The sequence below is a fragment of the Mustela nigripes genome, chromosome 5 (genome assembly GCF_022355385.1).
Source record: "Mustela nigripes isolate SB6536 chromosome 5, MUSNIG.SB6536, whole genome shotgun sequence".
NCBI classification, from domain to species: domain Eukaryota; kingdom Metazoa; phylum Chordata; class Mammalia; order Carnivora; family Mustelidae; genus Mustela; species Mustela nigripes.
In genome coordinates, this window is record NC_081561.1 from 22,539,185 (window position 1) to 22,560,221 (window position 21,037).

At 47.5% G+C, this 21,037-nt stretch overlaps 1 protein-coding gene across 2 annotated transcripts; it reads left to right on the plus strand.

Annotated features, from left to right (window-relative positions):
- The first annotated feature begins 64 nt into the window (after positions 1 to 64).
- NRSN1 (neurensin 1) lies at positions 65 to 20,709 on the plus strand. Of its 2 annotated transcripts, XM_059398945.1 has the most exons (6): positions 65 to 229; positions 2,000 to 2,075; positions 4,913 to 5,004; positions 9,931 to 10,010; positions 10,394 to 10,591; positions 19,081 to 20,709. In XM_059398945.1, the coding sequence occupies exons 5-6, from the start codon at positions 10,403 to 10,405 to the stop codon at positions 19,477 to 19,479; spliced, it is 588 nt and encodes a 195-aa protein (XP_059254928.1). In that variant the 5' UTR covers positions 65 to 229; positions 2,000 to 2,075; positions 4,913 to 5,004; positions 9,931 to 10,010; positions 10,394 to 10,402; the 3' UTR covers positions 19,480 to 20,709. The 2 variants fall into 2 exon arrangements, with proteins under 2 accessions (XP_059254928.1, XP_059254927.1); XM_059398944.1 differs by lacking the exon at positions 4,913 to 5,004.
- The last annotated feature ends 328 nt before the right edge of the window (positions 20,710 to 21,037 follow it).

A 21,037-nucleotide genomic window follows, 5' to 3' on the forward strand; every position in this document is an offset into this window, starting at 1 on the left:
CACGCGCCGCCCGAGCGCGCCCCGCGGACGCACGTGGCCCTTCCGGCGGCTGCCGCAGCTGCGCGGGCCTCGGGCGCGCGGGCCGCCCAGCTGTCCATCACGCGGGCTGAGCTCCGCACGGCCGGAGCGGCGGCGGCGGCGGCGGCGGCGGCGGCGATGGGACCCCGGCGAGAGATCTGCGGCTAGCCGGCTGCACTTGCTCCACGGGTCAGGGGATCGGAGGGGGCAGGTAAAGCCTTGCGGGGCCCAGGGCAGGCTCTCTGTGCTCCGCTTGCCTCTCCCCACCTCTCCCGCTCCTCCCTTCCTCTCTCCTGCCTCGCTCCTCACGCGCACATCTTCCTGATCTGTTTTTCTGTGTCTGCCACACATACACAACCACACACACACACACACACACCTTACTCGTTCACGTTTATTATATGTGCGCGAATCTCTACAAAGATCATGCATATTAAAATCCGGGAACACATCCAAATTAGGGGTAGCCCACTCCATGCTTTGGTGATTTGTGGTTTGTGTTACGTAAGAGCTGGAGAGGTATACAGGGAAAACTTAAAAGAGTTTCTTTCCCGGGAGACGAGAAAAGTTATGTGTTAGGTAAGAGTCAAATACGGATGGGAAGTTTGCAAATTGGTTTGATTTGTTTTCCAGGCTGAATCCACCCCACCCCCACATACTTGCTCTCCCCATTCCTTTGCCGTATTCAAAGATACGTGAGGGCTTGGATCTAATCTCAGGACCTACTTCTTTGTGTTGTTAGAAAGAGGCCTTGGGTGGGGGGTCAGAGCTGATGACCTCAAAGAAAACACAGCTGCGGTTAAACAGCTGGTGTTGACTTAATTGGTTCCTGGCTCTGAAGCAGAAATGTTTTCAGCACGTTGGAGAGATCCCCGGGCTCCAGACCAGGCCAGCCTTTGGTAAAAGGCAAGTGGGGAGTCATTTCCTTCAGAGAAAAGGGGCAAAAAGACAGACAAAAAAGAAGAGACATTTAATTGAGAGAGAGGCACGGATGGGGGTGGGGGGGACTGCTGTGAAGACCACTTGTTTTCTTTCACTTATCCAGATCCAGGACCCTAATAATATAATTTGCTCCCCTTAGCCCCCGCCAAATCTGCTCGCATACCACCTACAAAATAAAATTTGGGGACAAAGAAGTGAGTCTATGGTTCATAGAGGCTGAAACTGGAAAATACAGAAAACAGTCTGTCAAGCCTCAACTAGACTTGCTCACCTCACGTCTTTGAGGTTCTCTTCCAGATGGAACTGTTCATCAGCAAGAATTTTTAGTGACTTCTTGAAAAATATTGCCCAGCTATTATTTTATTTCACATGACTAGAGTAATGTAGGGCGCCAGTATCTCTATAGCCAGCCCTGGCGTTTTAATTAAATCTTGCATGGGCACCTGCTTTTCTTAGGCAGATGGAAAGTAAAATGATCATGATAGGAAGAAATGGATGTAGGAGTAAAAAAATCAACCCAATGAGTAAATCATCTAAAGATGATTTACAGTAAGTCTAAAACGCATGTAAACAGATCGAAAATACCATGGCTATAAGATTAATTTACTTTACAGTATAATGGAACAGGCACCAGATAGATCAATTCTGGAGTATCTAGGGAGCAAATAAAGTTTTTATTTAGAATTTTTAAAATACAGGTGTATTAGTCTAGTTGTATTACTGACTATGCAGAATAAAATTATATCAAAATAAGAATAGTGTTTGCATAGTACGTTATAGTTTACGAAGCCTATTTATATTGTCTCGTTTACCCTACAAAGTCTCCTGAGAGCCCATTAAAAAGTTATGAAATATGTATACTTTTGTTAAGAAGAAATAACTCCCTGCTCTTCAGCAAGAAGTCCTTTGCCAATGTTTTTGTCAACCTTAAAGTGACTCTTTACAGGGCATAAGAATGGCTTATGAAATTCAGATCTTTATCTATATCACATCCTGCAGAGTTTTGGTTTGTTTGTTTGTTTGTTTTTTTCTTAAATAGGTTTGAAGGACGATGTGCCGTTAAAAAGAAAGGCCAAAGACTAAACAAGGAGAAGAGGAAGAGGAAGACTTCCAAGGTAAGACTCCATCCTTGTCACAAGCAAATTCATAAGCACCTTGTGGTTTGCACATAGATAAAGAGGAGGTTTTAAGAGAATATGAGTTCTTTTCTCTTCTCATTTTGATTTTGGACTTTGTATACCTTACTTTAAAAAACACCTCGAAGGAGTAATAAGGTAATTGCATATCATTACTCCTTTTTCAAAAATTATAAAAGTAGGGGCACCTGGGCAGCTCAGTTGGTTAAGCGGCTGACTCTTGGTTTTAGCTCAGGTCATAATCTCAGGGTGGTGACATTGAGCCCGGCGTTTAGCAATATGCACAATGTGGAGTCTGCTTGAGAGTCTCTCTCCTTCTCTCCCTGCCCCTCTAACTCATGGGCGCTCACTCTCTCTCTCTCTTTCAATCTCTCTCTCGAAAACAAACAAATCTTAAAAACATTATGAAAGTGGCTGCATACTTATTGACTTAGATGGCATTAAAAAGCTCAAAATGCAGAGCCGCAATCTCTACCACAGCTCCAAGGAAATAAAATTCCTCTGCGATGATCTTCTGGTAGAAACACATTTTCAAGTTTTAAGGTCATGCTTATACAATTCTAGAATACCTGATTTAAAAATGAAAGAGCTCTTAGCCAGCTTTCCTGCCTTCCTGCATCCATGCGGAGACTGAGCCCTTTTAGCAAATTGACCTTTTGGTTTGGTGCTGGATAAATGGTCTGAAGCAGCTTTGCGCCTCTACCCTGCGGCCCTGGCTCTGTGGAAAAGTGGCTCTAATGGGGACTTCACTCTCATTATCTCCGAAGGATTTTGTGGGAGAGAAAAGCAGTATGAAAAGATGGAGTGATATTTCAAAGAGAATAAATAGAACAGAGCCTGGGCCTGGCTTCACAACTGACTCACCCAGGGAGCCACGGGAAAGCACTAATCTTTTTTGTGCCTCAATTTTCTGCCTCTCTTCCCTCAAGGAGACCATGAAGGCAAATAATATAGAGTCGATGATGTTCTTGGGGTTTCGAGAGGCATGAAGACTTATTTCTGTTTTCATGGCTAAGAACATTTTTTTTTTTAAGTAAGATAAAAAAGCAATTGCCTTTATTTGACTGAGAGTCAAGTTTCCAACAAATTGATACAATCACATACTGGTACAGGTAGTGATCTTAATAGTACCTGTATGGGTTTACTTGCTGAAAGAGGAATTGTTCATGGAGGGAGGGAGGAAAAACAAAATAAGATGAAATCAGAGAGAGAGACAAACACTAAGAGACTCTTAATCATAGGAAACAAACTGCAGGTTGCTGGGTTGGGGGGGAATGGGTGGTGGGCATTAAGAAGGGCTTGGTGGAATGAGCGCGGGGCGTCATATGCAACTGATGAACCCCTAAATCCTACCCTGAAACTAACAGTCCACCTGTGGTAACGAAACTGAATTTTAAGAAAAAAAAAATTTTTTTTTAAGATTTTATTTATTTATTTGACAGACAGAGATCACAAGTAGGCAGAGAAGCAGGCAGAGAGAGAGAGAGAGAGGAGGAAGCAGGCTCCCTGCAGAGCAGAGAGCCCGATGTGGGGATCATGACCTGAGCCGAAGGCAGAGGCTTTAAACCACGGAGCCTCCCAGGTGCCCTAAGAAAAAAAACACAAAAATTTTTAAAAGAGGAATTGTTCAAAGGATTCTCAGCATTTTCACTCCCTCCAGCTACGAATATCTGAGGTTTTGGATTTATTTGTTTTTTTGTCTTTTGTTTTTTTGTTTGTTTGTTTTTAAGATTTTATTTATTTACTTGACAGAGAGAGATCACGAGTGGGCAGAGAGGCAGACGGAGGTTGGGGAGGGAAGCAGGCTCCGTGCTGAGCAAAGAGTCAGATGTGAGACTCCATCCCAAGACCCTGAGATCATGACCCGAGCTGAAGGCAGAGGCTTAACCCACTGAGCCACCCAGGCGCCCTGTTTTTTTTTTTGTTTGTTTGTTTGTTTTGCTTTGTTTTGTTTTGTTTGTTTTTTAAGATTTATTTATACTTGGGAGAGTATGTGCGCAAGTTGGGGAAAGGAGCAGGGAGAGAATCTCAGGCAGATTCCCCGCTAAGTGCGGAGCCTGAAATGGGGCCGGTCTCATGACCCTAAGGTCATGATCTGAGCCAAAACCAAGAGTCGGACGTTCAACTGAATGAGCCATGCCAGTGCCCCAGCAAATATCTGGTTTTGGTGCCCATTTTGTCACCCTTCTTGCTTCAGCAGGGTTTCTCTTTCTAATCTAAGTGTCCACTGAGAGCAGATTGTGTGCTCCTCAGCTTTATTATATCACACAATCTGGCCCATCATTAGTGCTGTAAAAACAAGGAAGGAAGGGAGGAATGAAAAAGGAAGGATGATCAGACCATCATCCACACCCACCCATGGACCCTTTTATTTCAAGGAGTTTCAAAGTGCTTGTCACCAGGACAGAAAGCGCCCACCCTTAAGAAGCTTCCAGTCCCTCACATACATAGTGGTTTGGACCATGAACAAATACAGCATGTACCAAGCATCAGATGGTCACCAGCCCTATACAAAGAAATGAGTTTGGACAAGAGAAAGAGAGGGATAGAGGGCTGGCATCAAACACTCTAATTGTTGGAGGCCACTCAGGAGAGTTGGGGAGGGGCGATGAGGCCTGATACCCTCCTCCTGTGGGTCTCCGGAACATGGCCGGTGTGCTGGATGCCAAGACTGGAGGAGCCAGTTGAATGTATAACTACAAAAGGAATTGAGATAGATACCACAGATTATAAAAAGAAGAAAACCATGCCCAGATCCTCAACTAATTAGCCTAGAATGTCCTTTGAGGAGAGTAAAAATAACTCCCTCTTCATAGATGACCAAACCAGCAGCCGGACGCTCGTGTTGCTCGAGCTCCATCATGATGACCACGCCGGCAGCAAGGACAGAAAGTCAAGCAGGAACCAGGTGGGGTGTTGATAAAAGGAGTACTCACGTAAGCCCGTTTAGGTACAGTGCTGGAAAATATTTTCATTCCGCCGCCCTACCCCTGTTCATGCACTTCCTGGGATGTTAAGCCTTCTCCAGGACCCATCCCTGAACAAGAGTCACAGACAGAACATTACTGCTTCTGCAGCTGCTACTCCGGCTATAGTTACTCCAATATGAAAGCCAGATTTCTCCGGAGACCTTGCTCACTGAGTAAATGTTGAGCCACGCTGAAAAGCCTCTGCACATACCTTCCCGTGCTTCTCGGCCCTCGCTGGTTTTATAATAATTGCCCAGCTTTTAAAAGGGATTTTATGAAATGACATCGAGTCTCGTCTTGATGGTAACTGGAGGTGTCAATCAACCAAGCAGATTCTAAACAAATGTAACATTTTCTATGTTGGGACAAAAAGTTACTGGCTTCACTAGGAGCAACTGTAACTCTGTTGTGTTTCTGTAGGTGCAAAATTCTCATTATAACCTGGTACATTTTTAAATTCCTTTCTACTGATCATTCTCCTCTAAGAATGAATCCAGTAAGTTATGCATCTGGAAAGATGTATGGAACCTCTGAGGTCCCCAGGGGCTACAGGCATAACTCATTGTAGTGCATTTCACTTTACTGTGCACCACAGATAATGTTTTTGTTTTTGTTTTTGTTTTTGTTTTTTACAAATTGAAGGTCTGTGGCGACCGTGAGTCAAACGAGTCTATCAAGCACCATTTTTCCAACAGCATTTGTTCACGTCGTGTCTCAGGGTCACATTTTGGTAATTCCTACAGTATTTCAGACTTTTTCATTATTGCTGTGTTTGTTTCAGCGATCTATGATCAGTGATCTCTGATGTTACTATTGGGATGGTTTAGCGCACCAGGAACTCTGCCCATATGAGACAGAGAACATAATCGATAAATGTTGCATGTGTTCTAACTGCTCCATCAACCAGCTGTTCCTCTGTTTCTCTCCCTCTCCTTGCCCCCCCCCCATTCCCTGAGACACAGCAATATTGGAATTAGGACAATCAATACCTCTACAGTGGCCAATAGGAGTTCAAGTGAAAGGAAGAATGAATTGATACGGCAAACTTCTATTTGATATGGCAAACAATTTCTTTTTTTTTTTTTTTAAAGATTTTATTTATTTATCTGACAGAGAGAAATCACAAGTAGATGGAGAGGCAGGCAGAGAGACAGAGAGGGAAGCAGGCTCCCTGCCGAGCAGAGAGCCCGATGCGGGACTCGATCCCAGGACCCTGAGATCATGACCTGAGCCGAAGGCAGAGGCTTAACCCACTGAGCCACCCAGGCGCCCAATATGGCAAACAATTTCTATTTTAAGAAACTGCCACTGCCTCCCCACCTTTAAGTAACCACCCCCTAATCAGTCAGCAGTCTCGACACTAAGGTAGAGACCCTCCACCAGCAAAAAGACTATGGCTTGTTGCAAGGTCAGATGACAGCATTTTCTAATAATGAAGTATTTTTTAATTAATATATAATACTCTTATACCCTTAGTAGACTATAGTATAGTGTAAAAATAATATTTATATGCACTGGGAAACCAAAACAAGTTATTTGACTTGTTTTATATGATATTTGCTATATTGTGGGAGTTTGGAACCAAACCTGCCATGTCTGAGATACACTTGTACTGTTTAGGAATGCACACAATCCTGAAGTAAGTTGTGAAACAAATACTACACAACCATTTAGTCCACTTAATATCAAGTAATTGACCTACCTAATCACTTATATGCTCTTGTAAACCAAAACTTTCATACACGATAGTGATAAGGAATTGGGGACCATCTGACAATCAATGAGAGATAGGAAATCAGTAAACCCAGTTTTTTATCCAACAAAAATAACTGATTCACTCTGTAAACTCATGGCCAGAGACTCTTGGAAAACTATCTCTGGAAGGAATTCAAGGCTATCTGGCCCCACTGTCTTATTTTGAGGATGATAAAACCATAGGCCTGGTTGGTGAATGAGCTTACCAGCAATGTCATGACCAATACATTGTAGGTCAGGAACTAGGATTACAACCTGCCCTGTGTGGTTAGCACAACGCAGGCTGTGTTCTTGTGTTTCGTATACGTGGAGAAGAAAGTAAGGCTCTTTGGGATTCCTTTTCTAGCACAGATCTAGCATCACTAAAAAATCTGTTCTGACTTAGGGTAACAGCCTTCCATCACTCAGGCTCAAAAACATTTGTTTAGAACACTTACCATCTCTTTTATGATTTGACCTGTATTTTGTTTAATGAAGTTGGACTCCTGAGTCCCAACCTATAACACAGAAGCACTTGACCCCGTATGCTGGAATCCAGCCATGCATATCACATGGCCAGCTCCGCATTGAGCTCTACCCTGAGCAAGAGGGACTTCAACAGCGAAGACAGTGCCTGCCGTTACTATGAGGAATTTCTTTGTGCCCCAGTCCTATTTTTACCCTTTCTCCATGCTCAAGTCTCTGATGTTTTATAGGACACCTGGAAATACGTGTCTGGATGACTTGGTCTGATTATGCAGAGTCGTGATTCAGGCCATACTCTTGCTTTCTGCGTTGTTGGCCATCTGCTCCCTGACTCAGGGGGTCACCTGTTAGCAGATGACTTTTTGATGCCTCAGTGTCTTCAGTGACAAAGCAGAATTAGTAAAGCATGAGTCCCTTCTCTTGATCAAAAGTTTTTTTCTTTTATCACTATTTACTTCCTTTTTTAAAAATATAAATTCAATTAGCCAACATAGTTTCAGATGTAGTGTTCAGTGATTCATCAGTAGCATATGATACCCAGTGCCCCTTGATATAAATTTTATTAAAATGTCTCTTTTAAGAAGCACCTTTAAAATTATTCTACTTGTGGGGGCACCTGGGTGGCTCAGTTGGTGAAGTGTCTGCCTTCCACTCAGGTCATGATCCCAGGGTCCTGGGATCAAGTCCAGCATCAAGCTCCCTGCTCAGCGGGGAGTCTGCTTCTCCCTCTCCTTCTACCCCTCCCCCTGCTTGTGCTCTTGTTCTCTCTTTCTCTCTCTCTAATGAATAAATTAAAAATCTTTAAAAAAAATTATTCTATGTAGACCCTTATTAATCCTCTTCATCATAAGGCATTAAAGGCACTGAAGTGATCATCCTAACACTTAAAATATGTAAACCAGGTTAACAAACGAATTTGAGGGCGCCTGGGTGGCTCAGTGGGTTAAGCCGCTGCCTTCGGCTCAGGTCATGATCTCAGGGTCCTGGGATCGAGTCCCGCATCGGGCTCTCTGCTTGGCAGGGAGCCTGCTTCCCTCTCTCTCTCTCTGCCTGCCTCTCTGTCTACTTGTGATTTCTCTCTGTCAAATAAATAAATAAAATCTTTAAAAAAAAAAAAAAAAAAAAAACAAACGAATTTGATCCATCACAATTTGCTGTTCCAATCGGGCAAAAGTACATTCTAAAATCTTTATATTTTATGAAATAATATCCTTCTGAAATGTTTAAAAGTTAAAAAAAAAAAAAAAAAGTTGTTTTTGTCTGTCTCTCCTGCTCGCTTTTTCTTGGTCATCACTCCTGGCTGTCGTATCGGAAACAGGGCGGAAGGCCCTAAACGTAATACCGACCAACAGTAAAAAAGAGGAGAGTATTGGTCAGCATCAATGGGACCAATCTGCCTCGTTTTTCTAAGATCAGGGACATATATTTTTTTCTGCATTTGACAGCATTTTCTAACCAGAATGCCTTGTTGGCCGTGAGCACCTGTTACAAGATAATTTAATGGATTCACTTTGTGCCCTTGGGACAGGACAAGGCTAACTATCTGGGGCGTCAGCTTTTTTTTTTTTTTTTTTTTTAATATTTTATTTATTTGTCAGAGAGAGAGGGAGAGAGAGTGATCACAGGCAGACAGAAGCAGGCTCCCTGCCAAGCAAGAAGCCCGATGTGGGACTCGATCCCAGGACACCGGGATCATGACCTGAGCTGAAGGCAGCTGCTTAACCCACTGAGCCACCCAGGCATCCCTGTGGGGCTTCAGCTTTGATTTTACCTCCTGAATTCTATCCAGCCGGACTCAGGGTCCACACAGGGGTCCTTGCCGGCAGCTCGGGATCACTTCTCCCTCGTAGATAAACATCACTGCATGGTTTCTGGATAAGGATTTGGAAACTGTTCCTGTCTGGTGTTAACCTGGATGACATACAGGACAAGTCCTGAGAGAATTTGGTTCAACGGGAAAATGCTCTTCTACGTTGCTCCTTGTCTTGTCATCTGGAGGCCATGTCCACACAGGGAAAACCATCTGGAGGATAACTACAAAATCTAAAAAAAAAAAAAAAAAAAAAAGAAAGTATTTCACATTCCCATCATATGTATCTGCTTATGTGAAGATAAGAAAGCCAAACACCAGAGAATTACTAAAAATTTCCTTACTCACCCAAATTGCTGTCCCTCAACAATTCCTTTTTTTTTTTTTTAACATGGATTAATAACCAAATGCTTCTCTCTAAGGGTACTAATTAGGTGAGATCAAGTTGAAATTTCCATCTTAAGAAGACCGAGTCCCAAGCAACCCACCCAGAACATAGTTCCATTTAGCAATTCTCTGGCCTCTTGTGTATAGTAGACACTTCCTGCAGCATGATGACGGTCTATGTCTACCCTCTCCGTTAGGCTCTATCATCCCGCATGGACAGATGTGTCCACAAATAATGACTGAAATATTTAGGGTTAGAGTCGGTGAGGTGTAAAGTATTGCCTGAGCCATTTGTGATTAATAAACCATAACGCGTGCGTTGCTCAGCAGCCTTCAAACACAGATTCCATACAATGTGACAATTAGCTAAAATGTAAGAGCAAGATCCACGAGATCTGAGAGCAAAATTGCAAACTGCTGAGGAGTAACACCCCGTATTTTCCACCAGGGAACGTGTGAAAGCATCTGAGAGGACAATCCGAGACACATTCCGTCTGTAGCAAGTGAGAGGACCTAATTCTTTAACATGTAAGTGTAAAGACGACTGGTTTTTAAAAGATGAAAGATTTCTTGTGAAGACAATGAAAATCTCGGCTTCTCTGTCGCCGTTTTTCATGTGGCTTCATGCTTCCCTTTTTGCATAATTTAAGGGAGCTGTGCCATTATGTCTCCTTTCATTTATGGAGAACCAGTGTCTAGTCGTCAAGTATCTGGGGGTAATTTTGCATTGAGTGAAAAAGCAGAGCAGCTTATAAGAAAGGCCGGTCTTTAAAAATGTCTTTTCTCTTAAGAAAAGAGCACTTGTTCAACTAGACTAACATGACTCAGCCCAGTTCTCACCTTTAATATGCCTTTTAATCCGGAAGCCAGAGCGCGGGGCTGACTGATCCCTGGGGACGTTGTCATTGCAGCTGGGAAGGATGAGTTCTTGCAGCAACATCTGTGGGTCCAAGCAGGTGCAGGCAGCTACCGAGGGCGGTTACCAGCGCTACGGAGTCCGGTCCTATCTGCATCAGTTCTATGAGGACTGCACCACCTCGATCTGGGAGTATGAGGATGATTTCCAGATCCAGAGATCACCTAATAGGTGGAGCTCAGCATTCTGGAAGGTAAGGAAAGAACACGTGTGTAAGGCAAGAGATAGAAATGTTATCGGCTGTGGTGAATCCTGTAGCTGTGAAGAGCTGAGAGTTCTGGTCTTCTCTGTGTGCCTCCGTCTTGATGATCCTAAGGGCAGTCTTCTTCCCTTAGGAGAGGAGAACATAAACCTTGAGCTGAAGAAAGCCCCCAAATGCAGGACAATGGTTGATTTTCAGGTTAAATGTAAATAGGTATAAATGCCATCATTAATTATTATTTTTGATACTGATATTGATGGGCTGCTGAATTCACCAGCTGGGAAGCCACCCATAGGCAAAATCATATAAGCCTCCCCCCAATAGGCTTGGTAAGCATCATTTGACATACTGCAACAGTTATTAAAGAGAAATAATCAGGTATTGAGAGAGATTTGAGGCTGAGGCATAGTACAATGGTCAGCAATGGTCAGTGTGCTGTCTCTGCCTCTACCAGCCATGATCGGAGACTGTTAGCTTGAGCTTCTCCATAGCACTTCATCTGACAGCATACTCAGTCATTCAGCATACAGTTGTGAGCCCCTACTCTGTGCTGAGAAGCTGCAATGCACTAGACATTGAAGTGATGAGAAGGAAAAGCTCTTGCCCTCTTGGAACCTGTAACCGATCACGGGAAACAGAGCATAAATGAATAAACCACATACCAGGAGGTCAGGTGGTGACAAGCGCCGTGGAAAGAAATGCATCTGGACAAGACGGTAGGGAGTGATGGAGCCAGGTTGTGGCATAGGCTGTTCATAGACAGTCTTTCAGAGGAGACGCCATTGGAGCAAGTGCCAGGACGAGCTGAGGGACAGGACCGTAAGATGACCTGGCTGAACATCTTTTTGGGCTGGGAAGAAAGCTGTGAAACAGGAACCGATTTTGTGTGCTTGAAAAGTAGCAAGAGTTCAGTCTGGCTGGAGTGGAAGGGGGGTGGAGGGGTAGGACAGGTGGTGGATCCAGAAAAATAACAGGACAGAGACAATTTGTGTAGCCCCTTGTAGGTGATCATGGGGATGCTGGCTTTTTCCTGGAGAGGTATGGCGAGCCATTTTGAGCAGATGAGTGACATGAACCGACTCCTATTTTAACAGGATCCTACTGACTCAGCATGGAAAGTAGATTATAGGAGCACACGGGTTGAGGCAGCCAGATTATTTACGAGGCTCTGAAAGCGCCCAGGCAGGAGGTGATGTTGGCTTGGATTAGGGTGGTGTTGGTAGAGATGGTGAGAAGTAGTCTGATTTAGCATAAAGTTTGAAGATCACATTGTGAGAACGTGCCAGCAAGGTAGACATGAGAGAAAGCAGAGTCGGCACGCCTCCAAGGCCTGCAGTCTGAGCTATTTACTGAATGATGTTACGGTTTTCTGGGATGGGAAACCCTGGAAGAGCAGTGGCAAGTGGTGGAGAACCAAGAGTCTGAGTCTGGCTGTGCTATGCTGGAGATGTGAGTAGGGATCTCTAGCGGTGATTCGCATAATGCTTGTGAGCGTGGACTCCGCCGTCCTCAGATTACACAGCTTCAAACTTCAGCCCTTCCATTTCACAGCGCTGTACCTTTGGGCAAGTTAATGGACCGTAGTGAGCCCAGTGGGTGATGCTTATCATCCCTACCCAGTAAAGTAGTGAGAATTAAATGTTTCACATGCATTCAAGGATTCAGTGCACCAGTCCCTACTATCAGCGGTCCAATGAAACATTGGATCCTGAAGTGGAAAGAAAATTTCAAATCTACTTAATAAACAAAGTACTGGGCAACACAGTCGTTAACAGGGATGAGCCAAGACCCGCATTAATTCGATATCTTACAAGTGTCAGGTACTCGGCATTAAAATTGGTTGACCCAGCATCCTTGCCCTGTAGAACTGTCATCTCTGATGAATCCTCGCCGGCCTGGACCGACGAAATATGCAGCCAAGCTTGGCACATCTTGTATTTACCCAGTTAAGTGGGTGGTTGCTTCCCCATGTGTCAAAAAAACAAATATTTGCCTGACAGATCCGTCGTGCCAAGAGCCTGAAATGCCAGTATCGTACAGAATACTGAAAGCATTCACATGGTTCCAAGGCACAACCAGGATGAGATGTGAGAAGCTATAAATCCATCAAACGAGACTCAGGTATGGATTTCAAATAAAGAACCCATCGTTAATGACCAACCCCGGGGTTCAAACTTCAGAATTCTGTCTTCTATCTGACCCAAGCAAGCTTCAAAAGTACTTGTTCTCCATTATGCCGAACCTACTTCAGAGACTAAAACTGGGCAAAAGTCCATGGGCTCATAGAGATTGTATTCCAGCAAAATCCAAATCCTAGACTCAGATCCTCATCACAAAACGCAAGACTAACATTCCGAAGCTTAGAGTCAACCTGAATTGTGTAAGAACTCACTTAGAGACGCGTCCTCTACTGGGGTAGGACACTAACCATTCTTCCGTTTTCTTCTAGGAAGGACAAGGGAATCCATTCCAGTGGGTTTTATGAAATGTTTCCTATCAGTACAGAGAAAGGCAATGATTGTGCCCATGTTTCTAGCATCTGCAGGTGGTTCAAGTTATGGGCTTCCCCTTGCTCCCTTCCCAAAAAAGCGGTGCTAAGGGATTGTTGGTCTCTCGCTGAGGGCTAGGACATTGCCCCTGAGCCGGCTTCAGAGCTGTGGGCAGCTTGGAGCGGCTTAATGAGGATGGAGATTGGACTCTGATGAGCTTGAGGTAGAATCTCTGCCTGCCACGTGCATCTAGAGAGCCTGTAGCTCACGGTGCTAGTCGTTCTTTCCTGTACAAGTGATTGTGTCCACTGTGTGCACGGTCACGTGGGAGGCTCTGGTTGTGAACAAGACGCGGTTGCTCACCTGTGAATTAGATACAGCCTTGACCTGACAGAGCTGGCAAAGACAACAGGCATGTCCACAGAGAGCTACAATCCAGCATGATAACCGCTACCCTCAAAGGAGTCCCAGTACTTACTGGGAGCGCGGGGATTGGGGGCAGGGAGAGTCTGAGGCAGCCTGGGGAAGCAGTGGCTCCACGGAGAGATCCCCTGGGAAGAGGAGACATTGGAGGAGAGGGGGCAAGAGACGAGTGGGGGCAGGTACACAAGAGCGGGATCACAGAAGACTTTGAAAGGCTTTGAAATCGGTACTTTTCCGGAACCTTCTAGCTTGAGTCCAGCAAGCGGGCAAGAAAATAAATGTAGGCTTTCTCAGGGGGATTGTCTCATAGGTGTAAACACACACACACACAGGATTCCACACACTCTCTGGACCTCACAGGTTCTACACCGCGGCTGCCTCAGCCACAGCTCCTTTATCCCAGTGCCTGCAACGCCTGGCACACGCAGAGTCCCTGTGACGTGATCCCACGGAGCCCCTGCCTCCCGCGGCACTGCCCACGACTCAGGCTGGCTGGGGTGGGACTTTTCTTCTTAGTCTTGCACTCGACCTTGACAAGAGCTGCCACCGCCCATTTGTGCGACAAATCACCTCCGAACGGCAGCTGTGAACTAACGGTGCGACCCCCTGACCGCACCCAGGCTTTCCTCACCTCAGAGTCCCTCTCCTTCCTACCTTCTCCTCACCCATACTAGCAACCCCTCAAACGGTGTCCCCAGCCATGTGCAGGCACGAGATAAGACCGTCTCCTCCAAGCCTCTCTTAACGGGGAGTGACTCGGACTCCCCTCTTTCCTCCCAAGACCCTCCTCCCCTCTCTCCTGATGGCTCCAGTTCCCCCGCTGAGCTAAGTCAGAGTTTCAGTATCTGTCTTAGATTTTCTCCAAAGTGTAGCTAAAGATTGCTGAGTTGGTTTTATACTAGGAATGAGAAGAGCTCCATGACCGGGTGGGTGGCAGGAGCAGGAAGTGGGAAGAGAGGACAGAAGGAGGAAAGGGGCCATCTTGAGTATTTGGGGTTGGAGGAGCCTTTGGGACATTTCTGTGCAGATCTTACCACTGGCTGTCAGAAGTCCGGGGCGAGAGCCCAGGAAGGAAATCGAGGCTGGAGATGGGAGCTTGGAAGTCCCTGGCACGTAGACGGGAGTTGGAACTACAGCTGCGCATGCAACCCTGGAGAGATCTTGAACAAGAGATGGGAGTGAAGGGGGATCCCTGGGAAACACCAGTCATTTGAGAACATCTGGCCAAACCGGTTGAGAGTGCCTCGTTAGAGATGCAGACGTAGAAACAGGAAAGAGTCATGTCGGGGACAAGAGTTTTTAAGAAGGCAAAAGCACTTAACGTCACTGGCCGCAGAGCATTCGAATGAGGTCACACTGGGTTGGACCATTAGGAGGGTCTTCATGGCCTCGGAGAAACCAGTTTCAGTGACACTGTAGGACTCGGCCTGACTACCAAGGACTGGATGAGTTCAAGCCGTAGCTAAAGAGAGACACAGGGCTCCGGAATAGCTTTGGAAGATGGGGACAGTGGCTGTCTGCCCATGCTGGAGGGACCGAGCCTCCATCAGGTGGGAGGCCAAGGCCGGGTGCCAGAGATCATGCCTGGGGGACGCGTGGGCTGGATCCCGGCTGGACATCAACGGTTGCTCCACAAAGCTCGGGGTCCCTACAGGCAGGTCAGGCCAGGTGAGTTCCATCTGCTGTCATTGCTGGCAAGGGACAGCCCTCAGAGCCCAGGTCCTGCTCAGGAGAGGTCAGAGTGGTCTTCAGGGCCGATGACGAAGACGCGTCCCGCTCGCGTCCTGCTGCTGCTTCCGCGGCGTGTTACCTCGTCCGCGGCGTGGTACCTCGCAGCCAGACGGCTCCCTTCACCTCCAGCTCCCTCAGCTCCGCACGTCCTTCCCCGACGCTGGCTCTCACTCCCAGCGGTCATTACCACACCTGCCGGGACAGCTGCCCGGCGCCTGCCGGCAGCCCTGCATTTTTTTTTTTTTTTTTTTTTTTTTTGGAGCAAAGGCAGGTATGTTCTGACCTCGTCGGCTCACGCAGAGATGAGGACCGGGATGCTGGTCTGGGTCACAGCCGGAGCCGGCCGGCAGCCTGCATCAGCAGGGTTTCTGGAATCCGGGTTTTCTCCTCCCTGTCCGAGCCCCGTTTCTGCGGCAGGTGCTGGATTCTCACACATCGTCCCCACAACCAGGATGCCATCAGAAGTCACCGTCCTCGCTGCGGCCTGTTAGGTTTGTCCCAGCGGAGACGCCCTTCTCTCTCGGCATTGGGCCGGCCCGACCACCAGCCGTCCCAGGGGCTGTGCCAGGCCCCAGGGGACCCTCTCCCCGTGGGGTCCCAGCTCTCTGCCTGGACCCACACTGGGCTGTCTGCGCTCTCAGACCCTCAAGGAACCCTGTGTTGCATTTTTTCAAACTCTATTTAAGAGAGCCCCCTTTCTCTTAGGCCAAGGACCACTTCAACTTAGAGAGACCGTTTTTACGGCTCTGTATAGCATCACTCCCCAAATCTTCATTCCTTTCCATTCTCCAAGATGGCACCAGGGCTAGGCTGATGCATCGCAGCATCCCGTCTTGCCTCTGTCCCGCGCTCCGTGGAGACGCATCCTTCAGATCCCGCGCGTGCCCCTCCTGTCCTGCCCTCCCATGCCCTCCCAGACAGGTTGTCGCCGTGTTCTGGGTCCTCTCTGGGCACGGGGCTCGGAGCGCCTCCTTAGACTTGCGTGGAGGGCTCCTTCCGGACCCTGGGAGTCGGTGTCCGCCGCCGCCCTCCCCTCCAGAGACGGCAGGCCCCCCCCTCGGATGCCCCCGTTCAACAAAGGCAAAGGGAGAAGGCTCGGGGAGCCCGGCCCCTCTCCAGTTCTTGAAGTGAGCAGGAGTTCTGCCATCTGCAAGGCACCGTTTGCCTTTTAGCTTCCGAGGGAGGTTCCAAGAGTGGATTTTCATCTCTACATCGCGGCTCAGCGGAGGAGCAGGCTGCTCCCGGATTCGGTCACCTGCCTCCCCCGGCAGCGGTCCGGCGGTCAAGTTCAATGATTAGAATGTTCACGGAGTGTAAGGCAGGAACGAGAGATACGGAGAGCAGGGCAGGACTAGCAGACACGGGGCGCTGGCCTCTGTCACCCTTCAGAACCTCAGAAACCACGATGGCTACCTTTACAGTCTTCAGCTTCTGAAGACGAGTGCCAGTCCTTGAGGAAGAAGGGGATTCGGTGACATGGGAAGCATGTCAGCGTGGATATTAATGTTCACTTAGCTCGCACATTCAGAATTTTCCAGCGTGACTCATTTTTTTTTAAGTTACAAATAATGGTTAGGCTGTGGGGATGGATTTGCCACTATTTTCAGAAAAATAGAGAAAGCCATCCAAACATGATTTTTTTTTACAACCCAACTTTTCTGATGGTACTTGAGTCTCATGTAGGAAAGGTTCTGTTCTTTTCAGAAGACTTTTTATTGACTGTTTTTTTCAGTTTCTATATAATATTACATAATGGAAATTTGTCCCTTCATGGTGACTAAAACTCTGTGGTAATTAAAAAAAATAATAATAGCACATATGTAATTGGTGAAGTGCCACGGGAGAATAAAAAGAGAGTGTGAGCCTTGGTGACCACACCCACCTGGGTTGGAGCCTGGTCGCTCCAGCCGCTGGCAACAGGACCCTGGACGATGCTTGTCCCAACCCACTGGCCTCCGTCTCCTCCAGGTGAATGTAGATAAAAACACCTCCTTGGGGCGCCTGAGTGGCTCAGTGGGTTGAGCCTCTGTCTTTGGCTCAGGTCATGATCTCAGGGTCCTGGGATCGAGTCCCGCATCGGGCTCTCTGCTCAGCAGGGAGCCTGCTTCCTCATCTCTCTCTGCCTGTCTCTCTGCCTACTTGTGATCTCTCTATCAAATAAATAAATAAAATCTTTAAAAAAATACCTCCTTTTCATAAGAAGCTGTACAGCATCAAGGGAAAAAAACATAGCTAACCCTATGCCTAGGTCGTGAGCGAGAGCTCAGTAATACCAGCTCTCTGATGGACTCAGGAACATGTTTTCCTCCTAATATCCCAATCTTCTTTATTAGTGCATTACCCTAAAACTTCATAAATAAATTAAATAAATACGCTTTAAATTCAAAGCTCAAGATAGGTGCTGCGCATTTGGTTTTTTCCCAACATTGTTACGTTCACTAAAAGCAATTAGGGACAGGAGGAAATGTATTTAGATGCATTTAGAAAATAAATAACTGTATTAGCTGACCTTCAAGCGCTCAGATCGTTCTAGTGCTGTTGCCGCTGTAGCATCATTTCACAGGAGGCGCGTTTCCAGATAGATGTAGTGACAGTGACGTGTGACAGTGGGTGGCTTTGCCAGGCGCCGGGCTCCGTTGTCGAGCTTGGCCTCGCTTGGTTCTCTCCATGACTCTGGTTATCGCTTAGCCTTTTACAAAGGGGGAAATGAATGAAGAAAGTGTTTAAGTAACTTTCCTTCTGTGACTGAAGTACTTGTTGGCAGTGCTGGAAGCCGTGCCCGAATCTGTCTGTTCCAAACCACCACAGGGTGGACAGCCCCCTCCTGCTTCGGCGTGTTACCCTGTATCCGAACTGAGCTAATGCAGTTTCTCTGCCACTTGCTCACCAAACTAGCGATTATGGTGCCCTCCCAGCACCTTGGGGGAAGAGGTGGGTACTTACGCGGATTGCCCGTGTCCTCCACCCATGTCACCGGGAACATACATGCAGGTTGGACAAGTTGAGCTGATCCCTCGTTGCAGGGAGAGAGGTGACACCACAGGGTGTCCTGGGGAATTTCAGTAACAGTGTGAGGAAGGATGTGTTACGGGACGTGGGCTTTGGGTGGGTGAAGGGTCTGTGGGAGCTGGAGTTGGCTTTTGATTGTCAGGGCCCATTCTATGATCGGACAATAAGTAAGTGATAAATCTGACCCACAGGGAGGGACAGACCAGGGTAAGACCAAAGCTGCGCTGGGTGAAGCAGGAACCACTGTTCGTATTACCGGGGTTGGGGGGGGGGGCTGTGGATGGTTGGTGCTTGGTACAGTGACCCTGTCTGTCATCTGTGCTTAGACAGAATGATGAAATGGACTTGTTTCGTGTCCCTCCGTGATGGGCACAGAGCAAGCCCATCCGATGCAGATGTTCTGTGTCACAGATTATATGCATAGGGGGACGCTGCGGCCTCCCTGTGAGCTCCAGGCAAGCTTCTCAGAGCTCCAGGGCCTAGTGGAGAGGGCAGGGCTCTTCCCGGGTGCAAGACTGCTTCACCGTTGCTCAGAGACTCAAGGGGACAACTCAGTCCGAAGGTGATGGGGCCGCTGCATAGCTTTTTGCTTTGAGAAAGCTCAGAGGGAACCATTGAGGCAGTGCTGGCTTGTCTGGTTGGCATTAAAACTAGAAAGTGCCTTCTTTCACCTTCTGTTATCGTTAGGAAACGGTATAGGGTTCTCTTGCCAAAGTTGGGGTGCAGGGGAATATTAACTGCTCCCAGAAGCCAGGTCCTGCTCTGGGGAGCTCAGGAGAGCCCAGGCGAGGAGCTCACCCTGTCCCGCCTCCCCGTGTCTTTCCCCAGGTCGGACTCATCTCCGGCACCGTCTTCGTGGTTCTCGGACTGACTGTCCTGGCAGTGGGATTCCTGGTGCCCCCCAAAATCGAAGCATTTGGCGAAGCTGACTTCGTGGTGGTGGACACGCAGGCCATGCAATTTAACGGGGCCCTGGACGCGTGCAAGCTGGCCGGGGCCATTCTCTTCTGCCTTGGGGGCACGTCCATGGCAGGGTGCCTGCTGACGTCCGTGTTCGTGAAAAGCTACTCCAAAGAGGAAAAGCTTCTTCAGCAGAAGTTTAAAGAGCGCATCGCGGACATCAAGGTCCACAGCCAGCCCGTTACAAAAGCCCCGGGCCCCGGGGAAACAAAGATTCCCGTCACTCTGTCTAGGGTGCAGAATGTCCAGCCTGTTTCGGCAACCTGAGACACCGCCCACCCCAGTCCCCCCTCTCTGATCACATGCAGTGTTAACAAGGAGCAGGGCCAGGTTTGGAGATGATGGGATTTGGGCTTTGGCTGGCCCCAGCCCAGGGCTCGGCTGCGGGCAGTGCGGTGCGGGAGCTCACCTCGGCTTGGCTCGGGGTCTTGGGAGGAGGTGACGTCCCTGGAGACCTGTGCGTAGGCACCACGCTGCTTCAGGGGGCCTCGTGTGCCCATGGGGCACCCTCGGGAGCTCCCCTCTCTAATATCGTGACTGTCTGTCCTTCCCCCCGCGTTACTGGAGAGTGCCCAGCGGTTTAGACCAGATGACCAGTGGCTAACGTGGCGTGTTTTATTTTCTAATGTCAGTTTCCTGATTTTTTCTTGTGTGGTGCTGCGTCTGTTCCTGTCTCACTACGTGTAAGATATTGTCATGTGTGTTCATAGACAAGTCAAGTTCCTTGATATTGACCCAAACATTTGTCTTCTAACTCTTCACATGAGGTTGCTGAGAATGGGTACAAATTTATCGGAGTTGTCCGCCAATCTTTTTTTTTTTTTTTTTTGGTTTGGTTTGGTTTGGTTCTCTCCAGTGTTTTCACTTGAAAAGCTAACATTGCCAACTTTAGAAAACTTGGGGAAGAAATGAACTTTAGGAGTTTCTGTGCAGCCTCCGAGAGCTGGGGAAAGGAGAAGCTACTACCCCCTAGCTGTGTGACCTCGGGGGTTTGTTTAACCTGCGCCGGCCTCAGTGTCCCCTCGATGCGACAGAGATCCTGGACTATGGTGTCTGAGATTCCTCCTTTGCCGCGTGTCATCGGGTCTCCGGGGGCCATGCCTGCGATGTCCCTGGGGCTCTCACCTCGGTGGGACTGTTTGAGATCTGGACTCCCAGAAAAATCTCCGAATCAGCAGGTACTCACGTTTCAATATCTAGCCCCAGCAGTTTATACAGTGCTGTCGTGTTTTTATAAAGACTAAAGTAAGCCATCCTCAAATAAGAAGCCTGTGAGTAGATACTAACCTTAAAAAGGGTTTTCTTCCTCAAATAAGATGTTTGATTCTCCAACAAGATGCTCATCTCACCCCTACGCACTTTTACGTCATCCATGGACTTAAACCGGACTGAGGAGAACGTGACCTTGGTCTTCTCTCAGAAATCGTGCCCCCTTCGAGTCCTGTGTCTCCTCTCTTTCCTCCCTCCCTGGATAATAAAATATGTGCCCAGACAGAACGTAAGTTGCCGTGTCATTCCTTCGCTGCGACTGTTTTCTCTCCAAGGAACGAGTCTCCATCCTGAGGCCGGGCAAGTGAGCTCTCAGGTTTCCCTGGCGAAATGGAAGAACAGAGTAAGCAATTAGCCCTTCCAGTGTGCACCGTTATGCATGGCCCAGCGGGGACCACGGGGCCCATCGGCACCCTCAACAGAACAGGGATCAGGGGCCAGGTAGGGGAGAAATCATTCCGGCTTCCTCAGGTTCTCACCTTGCCATGGATGTAGCATTTTTTTTAATGTTTTTATTTTATTTATTTTATTTTATTTTATACATAGCATTTTAATT

Coding starts and splice junctions, on each gene's coding strand:
- NRSN1 (XM_059398945.1), top strand. CDS start 10,403: ATGAGTTCTTGCAGCAACATCTGTGGGTCCAAGCAGGTGCAGGCAGCT. Junction 10,592..19,080: donor GGAGCTCAGCATTCTGGAAG/GTAAGGAAAGAA, acceptor GTCTTTCCCCAG/GTCGGACTCATCTCCGGCAC.